General features: G+C 50.6%; 4 protein-coding genes across 4 annotated transcripts; 1 reads left to right on the top strand and 3 right to left on the bottom strand.

Moving 5' to 3' along the window:
• Positions 1–1,708: 1,708 nt before the first annotated feature.
• axe1-0 (Acetylxylan esterase) lies at positions 1,709–2,764 on the bottom strand (the record flags this gene model as incomplete). The annotated part of the gene is made up of 2 exons (XM_032027960.1): positions 1,709–2,301; positions 2,353–2,764. The coding sequence occupies 2 exons, from the start codon at positions 2,762–2,764 to the stop codon at positions 1,709–1,711; spliced, it is 1,005 nt and encodes a 334-aa protein (XP_031875723.1).
• Positions 2,765–6,204: 3,440 nt separating this feature from the next.
• Positions 6,205–8,707, bottom strand: FUC95A-1 (Alpha-L-fucosidase 2; the record flags this gene model as incomplete). Its single annotated transcript, XM_032027957.1, has 3 exons — positions 6,205–7,886; positions 7,937–8,169; positions 8,226–8,707. The coding sequence occupies 3 exons, from the start codon at positions 8,705–8,707 to the stop codon at positions 6,205–6,207; spliced, it is 2,397 nt and encodes a 798-aa protein (XP_031875710.1).
• An 815-nt stretch (positions 8,708–9,522) lies between these two features.
• CGGC5_v014248 (uncharacterized protein) lies at positions 9,523–10,964 on the bottom strand (the record flags this gene model as incomplete). The annotated part of the gene is made up of 6 exons (XM_066153062.1): positions 9,523–9,912; positions 9,971–10,166; positions 10,229–10,420; positions 10,489–10,660; positions 10,740–10,749; positions 10,815–10,964. 6 exons carry the CDS (start codon positions 10,962–10,964, stop codon positions 9,523–9,525), a joined length of 1,110 nt encoding a protein of 369 aa, XP_066007687.1.
• A 2,607-nt stretch (positions 10,965–13,571) lies between these two features.
• On the top strand, positions 13,572–15,641 carry SDH-1 (L-sorbose 1-dehydrogenase; the record flags this gene model as incomplete). The annotated part of the gene is made up of 6 exons (XM_032027955.1): positions 13,572–13,618; positions 13,696–13,815; positions 13,886–14,102; positions 14,180–14,713; positions 14,769–15,372; positions 15,430–15,641. The coding sequence occupies 6 exons, from the start codon at positions 13,572–13,574 to the stop codon at positions 15,639–15,641; spliced, it is 1,734 nt and encodes a 577-aa protein (XP_031875709.1).
• Positions 15,642–17,477: the final 1,836 nt, after the last annotated feature.

Genomic DNA, 17,477 nt, shown 5'->3' with positions numbered 1-17,477 from the left:
GCTCCCAGAGGCCTGGCACCTCTCCCTCGCTTGCCTTCACGAATTGTCCGAATCGTCAAAGAGAGTTCTGTCCTGCAGGAACAGCGGAACGGCTTTGTCGATTACTGTCGATCATCAGCCATCGACACAAAATTAGAAACGCCGGCCCACAGGATACTGAGGCAGTACAGTTGATTTTGTTGTTTGAAAGGATGAGAATTGAGGAGACGCTCGCCACACGTTTCGGCGCGGAAGCAAAACGAACAACGGAATACCGGGACCGCGAATATGTGGATAAGCGATAGGGGATGATAAGGATCACCGGTCGCAGCCTCAAGAAAGCACCACTGAAGGATGAGGAGCGTTGGATGTCTTTGACGCGGCTGACGTCAACTGAAGTGACAGAGCGCGCCCCGCGCTGAACCAAGTGTTTGTTGTCACCAGGCTGTCCTAGGTTTGCAGCTTGAAACGTGCCCGCCTGGTTGAGCCGCCATGAACGACAAGATCGGGATCCCGCTTTTTGCGACCGAAGTTTGCTGGTCATGGGATCCAGCCGGCATCTCGGCTCCACACACAAGGACGCACAGAATTTCTTGCAGCTGGCGTGCCGTCATTATGAGCATCATTTGGCTCATGGCCAGGCCAACGAACTGTTTGCCTATCAAGCCAGAGAGAATTTCAACACAGGCGCGTCAATGCATTCTGACATGGCATTTCTTCCATGTTAGTTTTCATTCACACGGGGCTGTCACGCTCTCAGCAAGACCTATGTCCACATCCATCCAAGCAAACACTGCAAGCACCGCTGGCTCCCGGGAATACCATAGGATTTCAACAACCCCCACACTTGACTGCCGCGGTCCCATCTTCCATGTAGTGCTGTTTCCTCTCCACTTGGTGCAGAGCTTTTCAGCCACCGCTCTGCATCTTCGCTCAAGCTCATTCAATTGCCAGCTGGAGCCCTCCAGCTGTGATCATCAACCACATCGTGAGCCCGCCCTGGCTTCTGACGTTTGTACGTTGGAGCCCACTATCCGTACATTCCTTGGCAGGTTAGCGTGTAACTTTTTTTTACTGATCTTGAAGACCTTCCCTGCGCGGGCGCGTCCGCCCGGGCCTTCGTCACTCCGATCCAGCGAGACAGCCCGGATGGTTGTGCCGGGAGTCCCTGGGAGACGGGTAGATCACGATTATCACAAAGACCGCAACCTCCAATTGGGACGCCTAAGCCAGGCCCATCATCGTGACATGCTTGTGGGCAATGAGGATCATTGAAATGATCTCCTGGATTACGCGGAACCTGCTTCCCTCTCTATCATTAGAAATTGATCATTGAGATACGCAGCATCGTAACGCTGGAGTGGTTTTTTCATTGTAAACATCTGCCACGAATTGGCAAAGAAGGTGGCCCAGTCCGTCGTGGAGCCGCACGGGCAATGCGTCGATAGGTGGGCTAGATTCCAAAAGTCACTTTGCATTGTTTGCATTACGCACGAATTCAATGGCAAAGAAGCACTTTGCTGCTCAACACCGCGTTCACCTAGTTCTACGGAGGAAGACTTCACGGGTGTTTCTGTCAATGTGCTAGGGCGTCATTACGTTCTTCAAATTTCGAAACAGTCTACATCACGAAGAGTGCCCCCATTTGGTTTAATTTCCTCAAACTCTCAGTCTCAAATTCGTAATCCGTACCGTTCCATCGCACCGTCATTCACTCAATTCCGAACGTTTAACAGTACTCGCAAGCGCCTGTAGGGCAGTATCCGTGGCTGCAGCTGAAGCTGCAAAGTCCCTTGTAGCTGTCGTCAAGTCCGGTGGCGGGGCATCCGTCCCGTCCATCGCCACCCGGGCTGGTGGTCTGCTCGCCGTAAGAGGCACACTCACAGACACCGTCAGGGCAGTATCCGTTGGAGCAAGCGAAGGCACAGAGGCCGCTGTAGTTGTCCGACAGGCCGGACTTGACCTTGCCGGAAGTGCAGAAGGAACCGGTAGAAGTCGGGGCGGGAATGCTGGATGTCGCGGTCGCGGTCGGGGTGGTTCCGGAGGGAACGCACTTCTCCTTGATGTAGGCGGCGCCATCATTTGTGTACAGCTGGAAGTAGTTGGTGTGGGCATCCTCGCCCATCGTGCGAGTACCGTCACCATAGGCACAGACGGTGTCCTCGCCGTTGCACCAAGAGCGCAGGACACTAGAAAAGTTGTTCAGGTTGGCGAGGGACGAGCTAGAGCGAGCCATTTGGCCGCTGTAGGTGGATCCGGCTTCGACGTTGTAGCTTTGGTCGGCAATGTGGGTTGGGTCACCGAAAAGGAGTGCAGCGCAAACTGGGACGGATTAGCAACCAACTTCTTGGAACGTTGTTCCAACAAACTTACCCTTGCTGCCGGGCGTGGAAGTGGCATCGAGGCCCGAATCAGCGAGAATGTCGCCAACAATATTGGCACCTTCGCTGTAGCCACTGAGGACGATCTTGGAATCGGGGCACTTCGCAACGTAGGCCTTGATCTGGGCAACGCCGGAGGTTCGGCCCTCCTCAACCGCATTAGGGTAACCCGAGGGGTTTGACGCATCGAAAAGGATGTCTTCGTAGTCGCAGCTGGAAAGACCGGTGCAGGTAGCCTCATAAAGTGACTGTTGGCGTCCGGGGTAGCCCTCGTTCCAGCCACGAGCGAAGAAGAGGTGAAGATCGGTGCAGGATCCGGAGCCAGTGGATTGACGCTTTCCGGGGGCCGCGGAGGCCAACAGGATGAAGTTGAACAGGGTGGTGATGGCCTTTGGTGACAACATATTGACTGATTAATATTATGAGTATTATTACCGTCTGGTTGGTTAACGTCGGGAAAAAACGAGTGACTGGTCGTGGACGATGAGATCGTTGGGACCAAAAGATGCGAAAGATTGATTTCCGGGGAAAACAGAGTCTTATTTCAAACCGGAGGCTGAAGGTGGACCATGGGGATAACCCATCGGTCCATTGTTGCATCGAGTAAATACAACTCTCCCCTGATGCTGCTTGTCCGGGCGAACCGATAAGAAGTTATTGTGGGTTTCGTCGGTGTTGACCCTCGAAAATAGCAAAGTAATCGTGGGTTGGTATCATTCGCAGGGATCTAGAGTGGGACTCGCACGAGCTTAGTTGCTAGGCTGACTCTCGATACGAGGCAGGTAAGCAATTGTGGATGTCGGCTGATGAATGTTATGCGGTCTGGAAAAGGGGCACCATTGCCGTGACAGCACACAGCCAACGGCTATAGGTTCTCTTTATGCAAAGTACTTGGCTTGTTCTCAATTGAGAAGTATCGCAGTGGCTGAAGTATTGTCAGTTCATTTGTACAGAATTGCACATTTCAAATCTGGTGCGTCCCAGTAGGATTTTTGTGCGCACATGGTGGCCCAGAGTTCCCGGCGGGATGATAATAGATCCTTTCAGGCGCATGTGCCTGGCAGGCAGGATAACACCTGCGTTGTGTCTTAAAAGCATAGGGGAGAAATTCTACCTATCATCAAGCTGTCTCAACTTTATTGACAATCCCATTGAGCCCCAAGCCCCAAGAAACTGTTTTAACAGGCGATGTCTTTGGATACGGGGGGCCCCTGTCAAGTCATCGTCGGAGCGGACAGGGCTACGGCCCGGATCGCCGGAGCTCGGACGATGAGCATCGTCATTCGCGTGCTTCTTGACTCAATATTTGGCGGTCGTTATTGCGGATTCGAGAGCTCTCATTCGGTCTTCCAATGGCAATTCAACATGTGCAATCGGGAATGTTGGCGGCACGTTCATGTCCCCTGAGATGCAATCGACTACTATGTAGTACATCAAAAGCTTGTGCTTCCATCAGAATAGTTAGTGACAGCTTCATGTCGGCGAATCGGTGTTTCCGCCCGGGCAAGACATATTGCTGTCAGACTTCCGTCAGGATGGACCCCACTATCTTGCATCGAAGGATCCATGGAGCCTCAGAGAGGGGTAGTCACCTACGCAGTTGGTCTGACTTCTGATGCATCATCCACCGACAGGAATCAACTTTCACCCTCACTTGATATTCATTGGCCATTATCACGATAGTCGCCGCTATTGATCTGCATCAGCATACGCTCGATTACAATTGGAATTTTGGCGGGCGGAACACCTCCGACATTATGTGGCTTATCAATCTGCAAAGTCTGGAACTCGAGGAATTCTTCGGCGGTGATATTCCTGACTACGCCATTTTGTCGCATACTTGGAGCTGCGGGGAAGTGACATTTCAGGATTGGACCGACTGATCTCTAGCCTCTCAAAAACAAGGATACCAGAAGATTCTGGCTGTAGGCGCCCAAGCACGTGGTGCAGAATATAACTTCCTGTGGGTGGACACAAATTGTATCGATAAAAGCAGCTCATCGGAGCTCACCGAAGCCATCAACTCAATGTTTTCTTGGTACTTCCATTCGGGAGTGTGCCTTGCGTATCTCTCCGACATACCAACATCTGGGCAACACTTCGCCGCAGAGAATATTTCCTGTAGCCGGTGGTTCACTAGAGGCTGGACTTTGCAAGAGCTTTTGGCTCCCAAAGAGGTTTTGTTCTACGCAGCCGATTGGTCGCTCATTGGCACAAGGTCATCTATGGCACATCAAATTTCTTCGGCTACAGGCATCGACGTCAAATATTTCAATTCGAAGTCAATCACGTCTACGGCGTGGCAAGATCAGTGGGAGAATGACCAGATTCATCCAATTTTCCAAGCATCCGTTGGTGAAAGACTTTCATGGCTGGCTCGCCGCGAAACTACCAGACTTGAGGATATGGCATATTGTATGCTTTGAATTTTCGGCATATCTATGCCTTTTATATACGGGGAGGGGTCTCGAGCATTCATGAGACTGCAAGAAGAGATTTTGAAGGTTTCGGACGATCATTCTTTGTTCTGCTGGTCTTGGGCTGCATTTTCTGGTACGGGGAGTATACTCGCGTCTCGCCCACATGCCTTCGAAGAAGCATCTCAATTCACCCCTCGAGAAAACAATAGGCCACAGCCATACAGCACGACGAACGCGGGGCTATCGATTCAACTTCGAACTCTATCATGTTGGTCATCGTATATCGGCATTTTCAATGTTGACACCATACATAAAAACGAAGATACAGGTGTGTTACTGTCAGGAGATCCAACCACGGGTCGATTTGTCAGGTGTCCTTATCCAAGAGTCCCGATTCATCTTTGTGACACAAGAGGACTGAAGACCCATCCTATGGATATGTTTTTGCCAACGAACAGAACGGGCCGTCGTGTGATCGAAGCAACGCCTTTTGCAAGAACACCGGCAGCCAAAGCTGGGGTTCTACTCTCGTTTGATACAAGAGACAAATTCTTCGAAGTTAGGACGCTGCCTGTGGGAAGTTTTTTGGGAACCTCAAGCATAGTCGATATTCGCTTCCAAAAATCAGCTTTGAATAGCAGCGCATATGAAGATGCCGAGTCAAACTGGTTTGCAGATACAGTTGACACAGCTGCGAACATTTTGGGAGGTACAGTGGTCAATTTGAAGCTTTCCAAGGAATTTCAACACACAACAGAATCCTTTTTATTTTTTGTGAAACAACCACAAGCTGGCACGCCACAAGAGCTAGAATGGCATTACTGCCGCATTCCCCACGCTGCGACTGACTTTGTTGGTTGGTCGCATTATGCAGCTCCTCAAATGTGGCAGTCAGAACATCAGGGAATAAACAGGCGGAAATACGTCCAAAAGGCTCTCATGGAACCTGAATCTGCGGATGCCTTGAATTTCTCTGTCGCAGGCAGAGTCACTGTTGCTGTTGCGGCTAGAACTTCGAAGACGGTAGGTGGAACGCTGCTGAAGCATGTACATCTAACTTGAACTAGCCTAGCGAGGATCACATGTAGAAGCTCTGTCGGAAATCATGCATACACTTAAAAGTTCACGTCCGATCTTGGATCTATCATGACGCTTCCATGACAGGGTTAGCAGCGCGTCATCTAATTCAACTGAGCGAATGTCCGTATCATAGATTCTTCTTCAAAGCTATGCCTTAGTCACTGTCTGCTTGATGAACGAATATATGGCTTGCCAAGAGGGAAGAGCAGTAAATTGATCATTTACTCCTGCCTTTGGGGACACGACCTCCACAACCTAGAGCTCTGAGGCTTGCTACATTGTATCAGAACATACAACAAGCGCAATACCACTTGGTTTGTGAAATCTGGCATACACTTATAAGTTCAAGCTGGCGTAATCTCCAAAACCTGCCCTTCAGTCGTCCTTATTTCAACAGTGTACATATCCCCATCGACAAGAACACTCTCAGCATTTCCAACCCGGAGATTCAGCTTACCTCCAGTTTTCGATGTAATACCTGCTCTCTTGAAGGCACCATTCTCCCATTCGACATCAATAATAAAGTTGCCTCTTGCGACCAATCCCTTTGCACTACCCGTTGGCACGGCTTCACCTGGTAAAGCAGGAAGAATATGCACAGTACCCGTGTGGCTTTGAAGCAACATTTCCGTGATACCGCTTGTGAAACCGTAGTTTCCGTCAATCTGGAATGTCGATCCCTTATCTGTGTTCCATAGGTTCGCGGTGGGAAACGTAGCGAACCAACCCTTCACCTGTTCCCATGCATCCGCTCCCCTGAACGATCGTGCGTACATGTTGATCATCCATGTGCGACTCCACCCTGTGCTTCCTGATCCCGCATCCCTGCGACGGTCAAGTAGAACCTGAGCGGCCTCGGACAGCGTTTCGTTGACCAATGGTGAGAATTCTTTCCCAGGATGCAGAGCGTATAAAGGTGAAAGATGACGGTGACTAGGCGCCGATTCTTTGTATTCATAGCGCCATTCGAGGATCTGGCCCTTGGAACCAATCTGCGCAGGCTTGATGCGAGGCAAGAAATCCTTAGCCTTCTTCAGGTCTTGGTTGGTATCATCGATTCCCAAGATGTCCGCCGCCTCGATGATTGCACTAAAAACGTCGTGCATGAGCTGATTGTCCATGGGTATGTCGATATCCATTGGCTCCGAGCGACCAGCCACGCTGAAATTGCTCGGGACGACAAAAGTGTTCTCTGGTGACAGCGAAGGACCTGTGATTCGATAACCCTCGTGTTCAAAGGTATAACACTCATAGAACGTAGCCACGTCGATTAAAAAGGGATAGGCAACGTCTGCTAAGAATGTCTTGTCACCCGTGAAGTGGTAATGATCCACCATATGCTGTACAAGCCATGCGGCGCCCATGGGCCACATGGTAGAAGATGTGTAGTTGTCAGTCGCACCCGGGTCGCCCCAAACGTCCAGATTGTGGTGAAACATTGTGCCGTCACAGCCATACATGGCCTTCGCCATGGCTTTGCCTCTTGGGTTGGCCACTTTCATCAAGTCAAACAAAGGCTCTTGTGTCTCGATCAGATTCGTTGGACCAGCAGACCAGTAATTCATCTCGGTGTTGATATTGATAGTATACTTTCCGCCCCAAGCAGCCGTGGTTTTGTTGTTCCAGATGCCCTGGAGATTCGCGGGCATATCTATGTCGGCTTCGGTGTTTCGTGAGGCTCCAACGAGCATGTGGCGGCCGAGATTCCAAGTGAGAGTCGACAGCTCAACATCACTCGAATTGTTCCGGGCTATGGCCACTCTCTCATCCGTGGGTAACGCAGAAAGTCCTCGCGGTGATTTGCCAAGATCAATCGAAGCCCGCCCAAGAAGGCTGCTGGAGTCTTTGAGGGCTTCATCCCTTAGGTCTGAATAACCCTTGGTCAGTGCAGCGTTCAATTTGCGATCAATCTCAGCCTCCCATTCGTCCTGAGACGCGAAGCGATAATTAGTCTCTGCGTCGAAGAACAGGTCAATGGCCGTAGCTCCCGTGATCCTGAGAACGGAACCATCGTTCTCGAACTTCGCTACTTCAAATCAGTACGAGCGGGTACTGTAGCTTAGAGGCTCTGCATACCTCCCGGTGCCACGAAACGAGCCTGACCAGTAAACAAAATTGGGTTTTCATCAAGAGGCTGTCCGCTAGAGCTCATCAAGGTCACTGAGTTGACGCCACCTGCCGTGGATGCAACATTGACCAAAATGTTTGCCAGTCGACTGAAGCTAGCCTTGAGGTTGAGAGCACCTTCCTCACTGGATGTGAAACGAGCGGCGAGCACCCCAGCTGGGTAGCTCGCGACGAATTCCCGCCTATCATTCAAAATCGTTAGAGAGAGTATTCAATAAGCGGAAAAGACTATACACACGTGAAGTTAACTCCGTCGAAAGCGTACGAGGAGCCCGAGTTACCCTGCTTTGTGTCAAGCCACCTCACGTAGTTCTCCAAGTTACCGCTGTGTCCGAAGTCAAGATCCAAATTGCCGAAATATCCAAACTGACGTTCGGATTTCTCGGCCGGGGTCATCTCCCTCAACACAAGCTGGCCGCCTTCGGTAATTTTGCCAGAGAGAAACAGCTTACGAGCCACAGGTAGGGTCGCCAAGGCGTTGGGAGGAGTTCGGTCTTGGATAGGACCGGACCAGATGGTATCTTCGTTGATGGTGAGGGTTTCGTTTGCACCTCCCCAAACAGTTCCCCCGAGTCGTCCATTGCCGATCGGAAGAGCGCCCTGTTCCCATTCTGTTGTTGGTTTTGTGTACCAGAGGTAACGACTTCCATCAAAGGAGGATGTGGCGTTGCTTGCGGTGGCAAGCAATGCTGCAATGAACAAGGCATGTGCAAGCTTCATTGTCTCTTGTGTGACTAGGGAAGTTTCGAAACCCAAGCTTAATCGACGATTTATTCCCTCGATAGACCTTTCAAGGCATCAGTCTCATTTTATAGATTTCGCTTGTAAGTCGACTACCTCTGATGACACTGCACTTCCGCCTGTCATGCACACCTTGCAGCTCCATTCCGATTGCTAGCCAAAATCCGACGCTCGTGATGCAATGAGTTGTAGTGGCATTGCGGGGAAGACGAAGTGTGTGGGGTAGGTATGTCTGCGCCCATCCCCGATGCCCTACTCTGGGCAATAAAGTCTACTTCACATTCGTGGAGAAACAAAGGACGATTCTCAAAATGGCTTGCAGGATACGATCGTCAACCGTCCATCACGTCTAATTACTTGGACACCCCGCCGGCTAAATGCAGCCTGCGAGTCATCCTTCAGATTCGATCTCAGAAGGGTAATATTCGCCTGTCATTCACTCCCGTGCCAATCAAAGCGAACATACAAACAGCGTCAATATGCAGGTACAAGAAGGGTCAGCAACTCGTGTAAACAATCGTATTCGGCAATCTCCCGAACGTCAATAATACGCTACGATGTCATCAAGCAACACGTGGAAGACTTAAGTGAACACCAACGTAGGATGCACGTTGAATGACTGATTCTGTGTTGGTGGGCATCGCAAATGAGTATTAATGAAAGATACAATAGCTAGCTCTTAGCTTGATTATAAGGACGTAAGCTACCTGCCTTCGGTTTCTCCCGTCGGATCCTCTTCGTCTTTCTTCCCTTCTAACTCAGCTTCGCCATAGATGAAATGACCTGTCACACACTCATCGCTGGCTTTCTGCGGGCTTTACCTCGTACGTAGTTGTGACCATGATTCCACCATGCTGACCACTAGACTTACTTGTCAAGCTTCCGTCGCGGTCACCGCTAGCCTGAGGCCAGTTGGCGGATTCGGAAGACTTGACAATATGTTCTTCGCTTGAGTTGTTGTCGAACTCGGTCATGTTGTACTTGTTGTGCCTTCTCTTTGCAGGCATAGAGCGGTCGGTGCTCTGGCCGCCACCTCCAATCGTGACCAGCTGGTGACCATATCTATCACCTGATCCGGTGTACTTCATGGCCCCGCTGCTGCTGCCCTTACTCGAGCTGAGCCAGTGAGCCGAAGAGAAGAGAGGTCTGATGCAAGCTGCGTTCACGGCGATAATGCCAACAAACTGGCAGGGAACAACAAGTCAGTACTTTTCGGGGTTCCAAAGGATAGATGTTGCTTACAGTTTCTCGGATGGCCCAGATGGTGCTGACATTGATCCCGTCAATATCTTTCAACGACAGGATGCAGCGTAGCAAGGCAGCGATCATGACGAAAACTCCCGAGCACAGTAGGACACCAATGGCGAGCTTGCGTTTGATACCGAGCTTCACCGTCCATAGAAGAGGCAATGGAATTGAAACAATGCACATATCAGTCCTTGAACAATCATTAGCCCCAAAACCTTCCCACGAATTAGTCTTAAAAGCAAAAGAACTTACGTTACATTGAGAACAACCAAACTCAAGTAGTTTGGAACGGCCAAAGTGCACTCGTCTCCTGGGTATGGCACAACCTGCCAGTTTCTTTGCACGGGTATACAATGCCCCCAGATAACAACGATTACGCCGCAATACGCTAAAATGGTCGCGATAGCAGTCCATTTCACGATCTTTTGTTGTCTTGTCGCAAGTCTGTGTAAACAGCCATGTTCAGCTCGACTCCTTATAGAGTAGGTGGTAAGGACGGAGGAAGGACGTACGTGATGCGGCTGAAAAAGAAGAGAATGCAAGCCTTCAAGCACCAAATAAGGGTAACGTAGAAATTCCATCCCGCCAGCAGGCACTTCGAGCCAAATTCGAACTTTGCAATTTCTTGGGGTGTCAGGGTCGCGCCGATTTCGTCGGTAATCCCAATGTTGGTTCCATTTTGACCTGTTGAAGGGGCACGAATTAGACGTCGAACTGAACAATTGCAGGGAAGGGACAGGCCAACCGATGAGCTCCAGCATACACAGTTCTAACTACAAGATAGAGTTAAGGTAAGCAATCTGTCCAAGACGTCTGGAATATGATTGGTGTGACTTACAGTCCAGAAAATCAAGCACAGAACTGCGAAATAGTCATCCCCTTGCCAATTGAAGCCGATTATTCTCCAGCGAGCGAATATTCGAAGTAAAATCACAACTACACCAAGACCGTACTCTGTCCAGGCCTCAGTCTGGAAGGGAGTCGCCATTGTGAAAGAGGAAAAAGACACGAAAGGAGTGAAGAGGCCAGCCAAGCAAAACACCCTCAACAGCCGTCAGAACCACCAAAACAACCGACACAAGGCCGGTGGGAGTTCTCGGGGCGCCTCGGATTAAAAGCCGCATTCCTTCGATCAAAATGTGTTTACGTACAACGTTTTCTCGCCATCTGGATGAGGATCGAGTCTGCTTCCCCTGTGTGTGATTGACAGGGGAGTAGCCCCCGAAACGACATAACGTCTTCAGCGGGTGCTACTGAAAAGGACAATCCTTGGATCCGAAGTTCCGGCAAGTCACAATTGACAATGCCCTCTCCTGTTTGGGCAGGCAGCGATCGACGGGAAAATCGTTCTAATCAGGCTCCCGGGGAATCAAGGCATCCATGTACTCTCTTGGCACAGAATCGGGCCGCCGCGATATTCCTTCCAGCCGACAACCACGTGCGGGCATGGAATATGAGTCGGCCAGCTGTTCATGTCGGCTCCTGCGGCGAGATAAGCCAAAGCTCGGCGGTGATTGTATGAGCATCGCGCAGCAATGAAGTCCCTGTTCTGCACATATCCCAGGCATAGCGCATTTCCTTCGCCCACTGAGTATTTCCAAATCTGGACAGCTCTCCTGGTCTCTCAAGGATATGACCGTTGACTTGAACATTCACAATTCCCTGGCGGCTCACCGGTAGGTCTGAGCTCGCACTGATCATCACTATTCACAACGAATCAGATAGGCTGGGCTAATGTTAGCCAAGCAATGTTATCCATTTGGACTCTTCAATTCCAACCCATAAGTACTAGGTATCCGTGTGCTGAAGGTGAAAAGGGCCCAGTCTCCGTGCGTCTTTGGTCCAACACAACGTAGCATCCGCCAGAGCGGTGATCCGCAGGACCACTTGAAAAATTTCTCAGACCAAACGGAAGCAATTGAATGGTCGAGGGTATTATCGCCAAGATAGACCCCCAAGGGCATGGCCTTGCCAGCAGGGGTCTCGCTCCATATTACGAAGTATTACAGGCCATGAAGGGTACGTGTGCATTCTCCATTACCCGCAGGTCTCATAGTCACGCATGACAATTGCTCACAATTTCCGTAAAATGGGTCAACAGTTTTCATCTTCCAGTTGTCCGGTAGGCTAGTTGGCGATGCTGTCAAAGCTGAATGCAGACGCGGATTTGGTTCCTCTTGTGGGAAATCCCTGATCTCTTCAACCCCCCTTATCAGATTCGTCGCGTAAACACAGATGGAGACGGCCCACAGTCGGTCGGCGAAAGGGAACAGTCAGTCAAAATTAGAAGTGATGTGGGCGCCACTCCCGTCCGGCCCCATATCCCGAGCTTCATAATTCTGCTCGTTCCAGATTTCCCACGGGGGAGAAAGGCACCCCAGACCTTGATGGAAGTTCTCGGGCTCCAATGGTCAACTTGTCTCCACAACTCAAAAAGCACGACTCTTGGATGCATTTCTGTGCGAGTTGCTCGCGTTTACTTTCATGTTGCGAGAACGCTGAAATATCACCAAGAAAACTGCTGCAGAGTATCGAGGGTCTTCTAGAACGACAATGTTGCATTGATTCACCCTAATGGTTCGATGCCAATTACGAATTATGATCATGACCTGCAGTATCGGAGCATTCGATGGCAGGATGCAACCTGAACGGTCTTGAGGAAGCTTGGTACGCCTCATCCCTACTGAAAGAGGGAGGAGGCAAGCCTTCGTACGACGAAGAACCTTTCAAACACGGCTGAGAAGGATCATATTCAGAGCCTCCCGATCCCTTTTTTGCCTTCGTTTCGTTCTAGGCCAGGGGCAACTTCTGTAACTGTCGCATTTCTGGGCTGTGAACTTGAGAGATTTTGACTGCCCTAGAAGTTGCATCCTGCGATGCCTTGCAACCAGCATTCCCATTGGTTCATGAAGTCTCACTAATGATGATCGTCGGTCGGTAGTTTGTCGCCCAGCGAAACCCGGCATAGAGCCGGACAATTTCCATGTCGAAGCGTCGTTGGCGCTGTACAAAAGGTCTTGGGATATTCACAATGGGCTTAGTTCGTGCATGTTCTTCAGAGGATCGACCCCGGAGTTGCTTCCGGTTGCTGCATTACTTCTGTGGGTGCTCTCATGCACGACGGTCGCTGAAGACACACGCAATCCTAGCACCAACAGTGGTTAAAGCTGTTTTGCGTGTGCGGGGACCCCAGACATCGGCCCAGCCGTGGTGGAGATGGTTCTGCCAGACCCTGCAGGTTGCGACCATTACCACCGAAACCACCGGCCATTGAAGCGGTTCAGTTTCCTTTTGGAGAAGATGGGCATCACTTGGCAACGGCGCAGCTTTCCCCAGTCGTATGAGGGCAAGCTCAGCATACTTCAGGGGTAGATAGCAGGTTGGTGCATGTCAGATGAGGGGGAGTTGAGGTTGATACGTGCGAGAGGAGAAAGCGAGAATCGGACGCGGGTCTAAGACATTGCGTGAGAGGGTGCATACAAGAATCCGCGACCTAGCCACTCGAAGGGGTGCATCGGTCATTTTTCTCGTCATTGTCTAAGCTTTCTCGCAAATTCTCTTGAAATCATCCCGACTTTAGTCCTGAGCTTTCAACATGGGTTCTATTCCTCAAGATCTCGTTTACGACTTCGTCATTTGCGGGTAGGTCCTTGGCACTTGGACAGAACACAAATTTTGGGGGCTCCTCGGAAACTGACCTGGCTGTCTCTGTTTTCTAGTGGCGGCACTTCTGGTTGCGTTGTAGCTAGCCGACTTGCCGAGAACCCCAACACCAGCGTTCTTGTCATTGAGGCTGGCGAACACAACAAGGACTTGGAGAATGTACATATGACAGGGGGGTGAGTCAAAGAACCGCAATTGCAACTCACTTTATCGTTCAATGCTCACAAGCTCTGCTTCGCATTCTAGTTGGTCCCAACTTTTCGACAAGGAGACCGACTGGAACGTCATCAGCGAACCCAAGGCTGCTGTTAATAACAGACAAGTGAAGCTAAGTCGGGGCAAGTTCCTCGGTGGATGCTCAGGATGCAATGGTACTCTATGCATTCGAGGCGCCAAGCAGGACTACGATGACTGGGGCGCTGAGGGCTGGAGTGGCGAAGACTTTTTCAAGTATATCCGCAAGGTATGTAAATCCGAGACCCTTTGATTGCTCCGCTCTCCTCATTAGTCGTTCGCATTTCTAACATGCAATTTGCGCAGGCCGAGAACTTCCACGGAAAGGATTGGTTCAAGGCGTCTTCCGACCATGGCACCGAAGGCCACCTCGACATCGAGCCGCATGATCTCGCTCCCATCTCCAACCTTATCATGGACTCCATGGTTGACAAGGGACTCCCACTTGATCACGACATGTTCACCCATGGAAACAACCCTCATGGATGTGGCCATGCGCCGAGAACGGTGTACAAGGGAACTCGCACAACTGCAGCCAACTTCGTTACAAACGCCAACACGAGGGATAATCTGCATCTCAAGACTCAAACACACGTTGACAAGGTTATCATCGAGAACGTCAACGGGGAGCTCAAGGCTACTGGCGTCCGTGCAGTCAAGCCCGACGGATCCTCCGTCAACATCAAAGCAACCAAAGAGATCATTGTGAGCGGCGGTACCTACTGTAGTCCCAATATCCTGAATCGCTCTGGCATTGGTGCCAAGTCTGAGCTGGAGAAGTTCGGCATTCAGACTTTGGTTGACTTGCCCGGTGTCGGTAAGAATTTGATGGATCATCTTGTGAGTCTACCTTCTTCACATATGTGTCAAACCTTCTGCTTACAGGAGCATCAAGATCGTTTTTATGTTCTACGAGACTGAAAAGGAGGGCCTGACCAACGACCATCATGTTTACCACGGCGATAACTTTGCGAAGACATATGCTCTCTGGAAGGACCACAAGGCGGGCTTTCTGTCGACCTTTCCCTTTGGTGCTTTTGCGTACGCCCGCTTAGATGACCGTCTCGCCGATTCGGATTTGTGGAAGAATGCCCCTCGCGAAGAGGGACGTGACCCGATGGGTCTCACGCCGAAGCAACCCAACATTGAGTTCTTCACCACCGAATGCTACGGTGGGCCCAAGCAGTTTGATAAGTTTCCCGTCGACAACAAGCATGCCTTCAGCATGATCGCCGAGCTCTTTGCCCCCAAGTCTCGGGGCACTGTGACCCTTCGCAGCACTGATGCCACCGCGGTCCCTGTCGTCGATACCAACTACCTTGCCGACCCTCTTGACGTCGAGGTCCTCGCTGAGGCGTGCCGATTTGGTAATGAGATCATCATGCAAGGCAAGGGTACCAAGGGTATCGTCAAGGGTTCTTGGCCAAGCGAACTTGTACACCACAAGTACACGACTCGTGAGGAGTGGATTCCTTACGTGAAAGACAACGCAACCACCTGTGAGCTCTCCACCAGTTACCTAACATCCTTGAATAATTGCTAAGATCACGAACTAGGCTACCACGCTGCTGGTACTTGCGCAATGGGCAGGGCAGACGACCCGAAGGCTGTTGTGGACCATACCCTCACTGTGAAAGGAGTCAAAGGCTTGCGTGTAGCTGATTGCAGTATCATGCCAACCCTCAACGGTGGCCACACGCAGATGCCGGCCTACGGCATTGGTGAAAAGGCTGCCGACCTCATCAAGGAAACTTGGGAGCTCAAGTAAGAGCCTATTTGGATGAGGAACGCCGGTTGGAAGCTTCATCTCAGTCCTGGTTGAGAAAACCTAGTCACCAAACGCGTCTTCCTTGACGCGTGAATCATCAAGAGCAGCCCGAACTAGGCTAGCTTCTTTTGTACGCAGTTAAAATGGAAATAATGTGACGAATCATGATTTCGGGGAACATCGCACGCCTCCACAAAACGAATTTACTAGTGATGCATGTTGGCCGGTCTAGCACACCTTCGAAGCACATACGATGCAACTGAGCTCAATCGAGAAACAGTCGTCTTGCAATCACACAACATCAAGTGCTCAAGAATAGCAAAATGTAAGGGGCTGGCCCCTAGGCTTGTTCAACGTAGAGGTGCCGTCGATTGACTATTCTAAGCTGAAGAAGGAGGAAAGGACTTTACAGGGATAGGCGCCTAGCAGCAGTGATGCAGACCGGGGCTAGGCGGTGTGCTACAGCAGAATAGTGGATCCGGCGGAGCCGGATCTCGGTAGCTGCTCCGGCAAAGCCGGAGATCTCGGCCGGGCTCTAGCCCGTGACACAAAAGCACACAATAATGGGTGCGCGGCTTCCCCGGCATGTTCCCGACGCATGCAGCATTTGCAGACATTGGATGTCAATGGAAAAGAATTCAACTACGAGGAGTATCGACTATTCAATAATCGAGATTCTAGTCTAATCACATGTCCACTTGCCACGATTCTGCGGTTAGCTATCACACAAGAACAGTAGTTTCCGACGGATTTTCAGCGAGATAAATATCACGTCAAAGCCGGTGGAAACAATCCCAGTCTGATTCGACCAAACCTGGAGCTTCTTGGCCCGCCGAAGTTGACGGATAGTTTGCAGATCGGATATCTTCTTCCAGTGTCGAAATCTCTTGACTCTCATCAGTGCATGGATCTTGTCACCTCTTGGATTGAACATTGTAACGAGTGACATAAAGGAACGGCCTGCCGAGCTACTGATGTTACGCCGCTTCCGCGCAGAGTTCTTTATCTTGGCGAATCGAAACGCTGCCTTCGTCTCTCGGAAGCGAACCACGAGAATGTGCGATTCGTCGCTTTAAGCCATCGATGGGGCAAGCAACAGATATGTGTCACAACAAAAAGCAATGTCGCCATGCGAAGGGATGGAATTCCATGGGACGACAGGCCGAAGTCGTTCCAAGACGCCATTACTGTATGCCAGCATTTAGAAGTATGCTACCTGTGGACTGACTCGCATCGGATTGAATACTGGTACACGTCCGTAGTCGAGCAGTTCACTATCATGTCCCTCTCTTTCGAAAATCTCTTTCGAAAAGGACCGGCTTCTGACCATCCTAGCCATGGCTACACAAATTCTGGATCGTAGCGAAGACCGATGCTTGGCCGGAATTTGGGAAGTAGATATACTCCCAGGACTTCTTTGGCGCTATTCTGGTAGGGGTGGTATCGATTCCACTGGGAATGAAACTATTTTCTTCCCCATGTCAAAAATTGGCACCGAACTACAGGCGCCGTCCTGGAGTTTGGCATCTGTTGAAGGTCCGATCACGTACAGTCTGATTCGCGGATCTTCTCGGCGTGTTGTCGATGCCGAAATTCTAGCAGTGAACTACCCAAAAGTTTACAACGATTCTCGCTACATCATTAGCTCCAGTTGCAGTTTGCCACTTCGGGGAAGGCTCATGAATGTCATGCTAGATCTACCAGATCGACTACTCTTGCGCGGAAATTCGACGGCAACCCAGCCACATTGCACACTGCAGTTCAGCCTTTTTGGAGACACAGCTCAGGTCGAATCGAATATTGCAATTCCGACGTACGACGATTCCTATCGGTGTC

The sequence above is a fragment of the Colletotrichum fructicola genome (assembly GCF_000319635.2).
Source record: "Colletotrichum fructicola Nara gc5 chromosome Unknown KSG_Nara_v1_contig08, whole genome shotgun sequence".
In the NCBI taxonomy this organism is placed as follows: domain Eukaryota; kingdom Fungi; phylum Ascomycota; class Sordariomycetes; order Glomerellales; family Glomerellaceae; genus Colletotrichum; species Colletotrichum fructicola.
The sequence above is the reverse complement of the archived record's forward strand: the minus strand, read 5'-3'. Positions and strand labels throughout refer to the sequence as shown.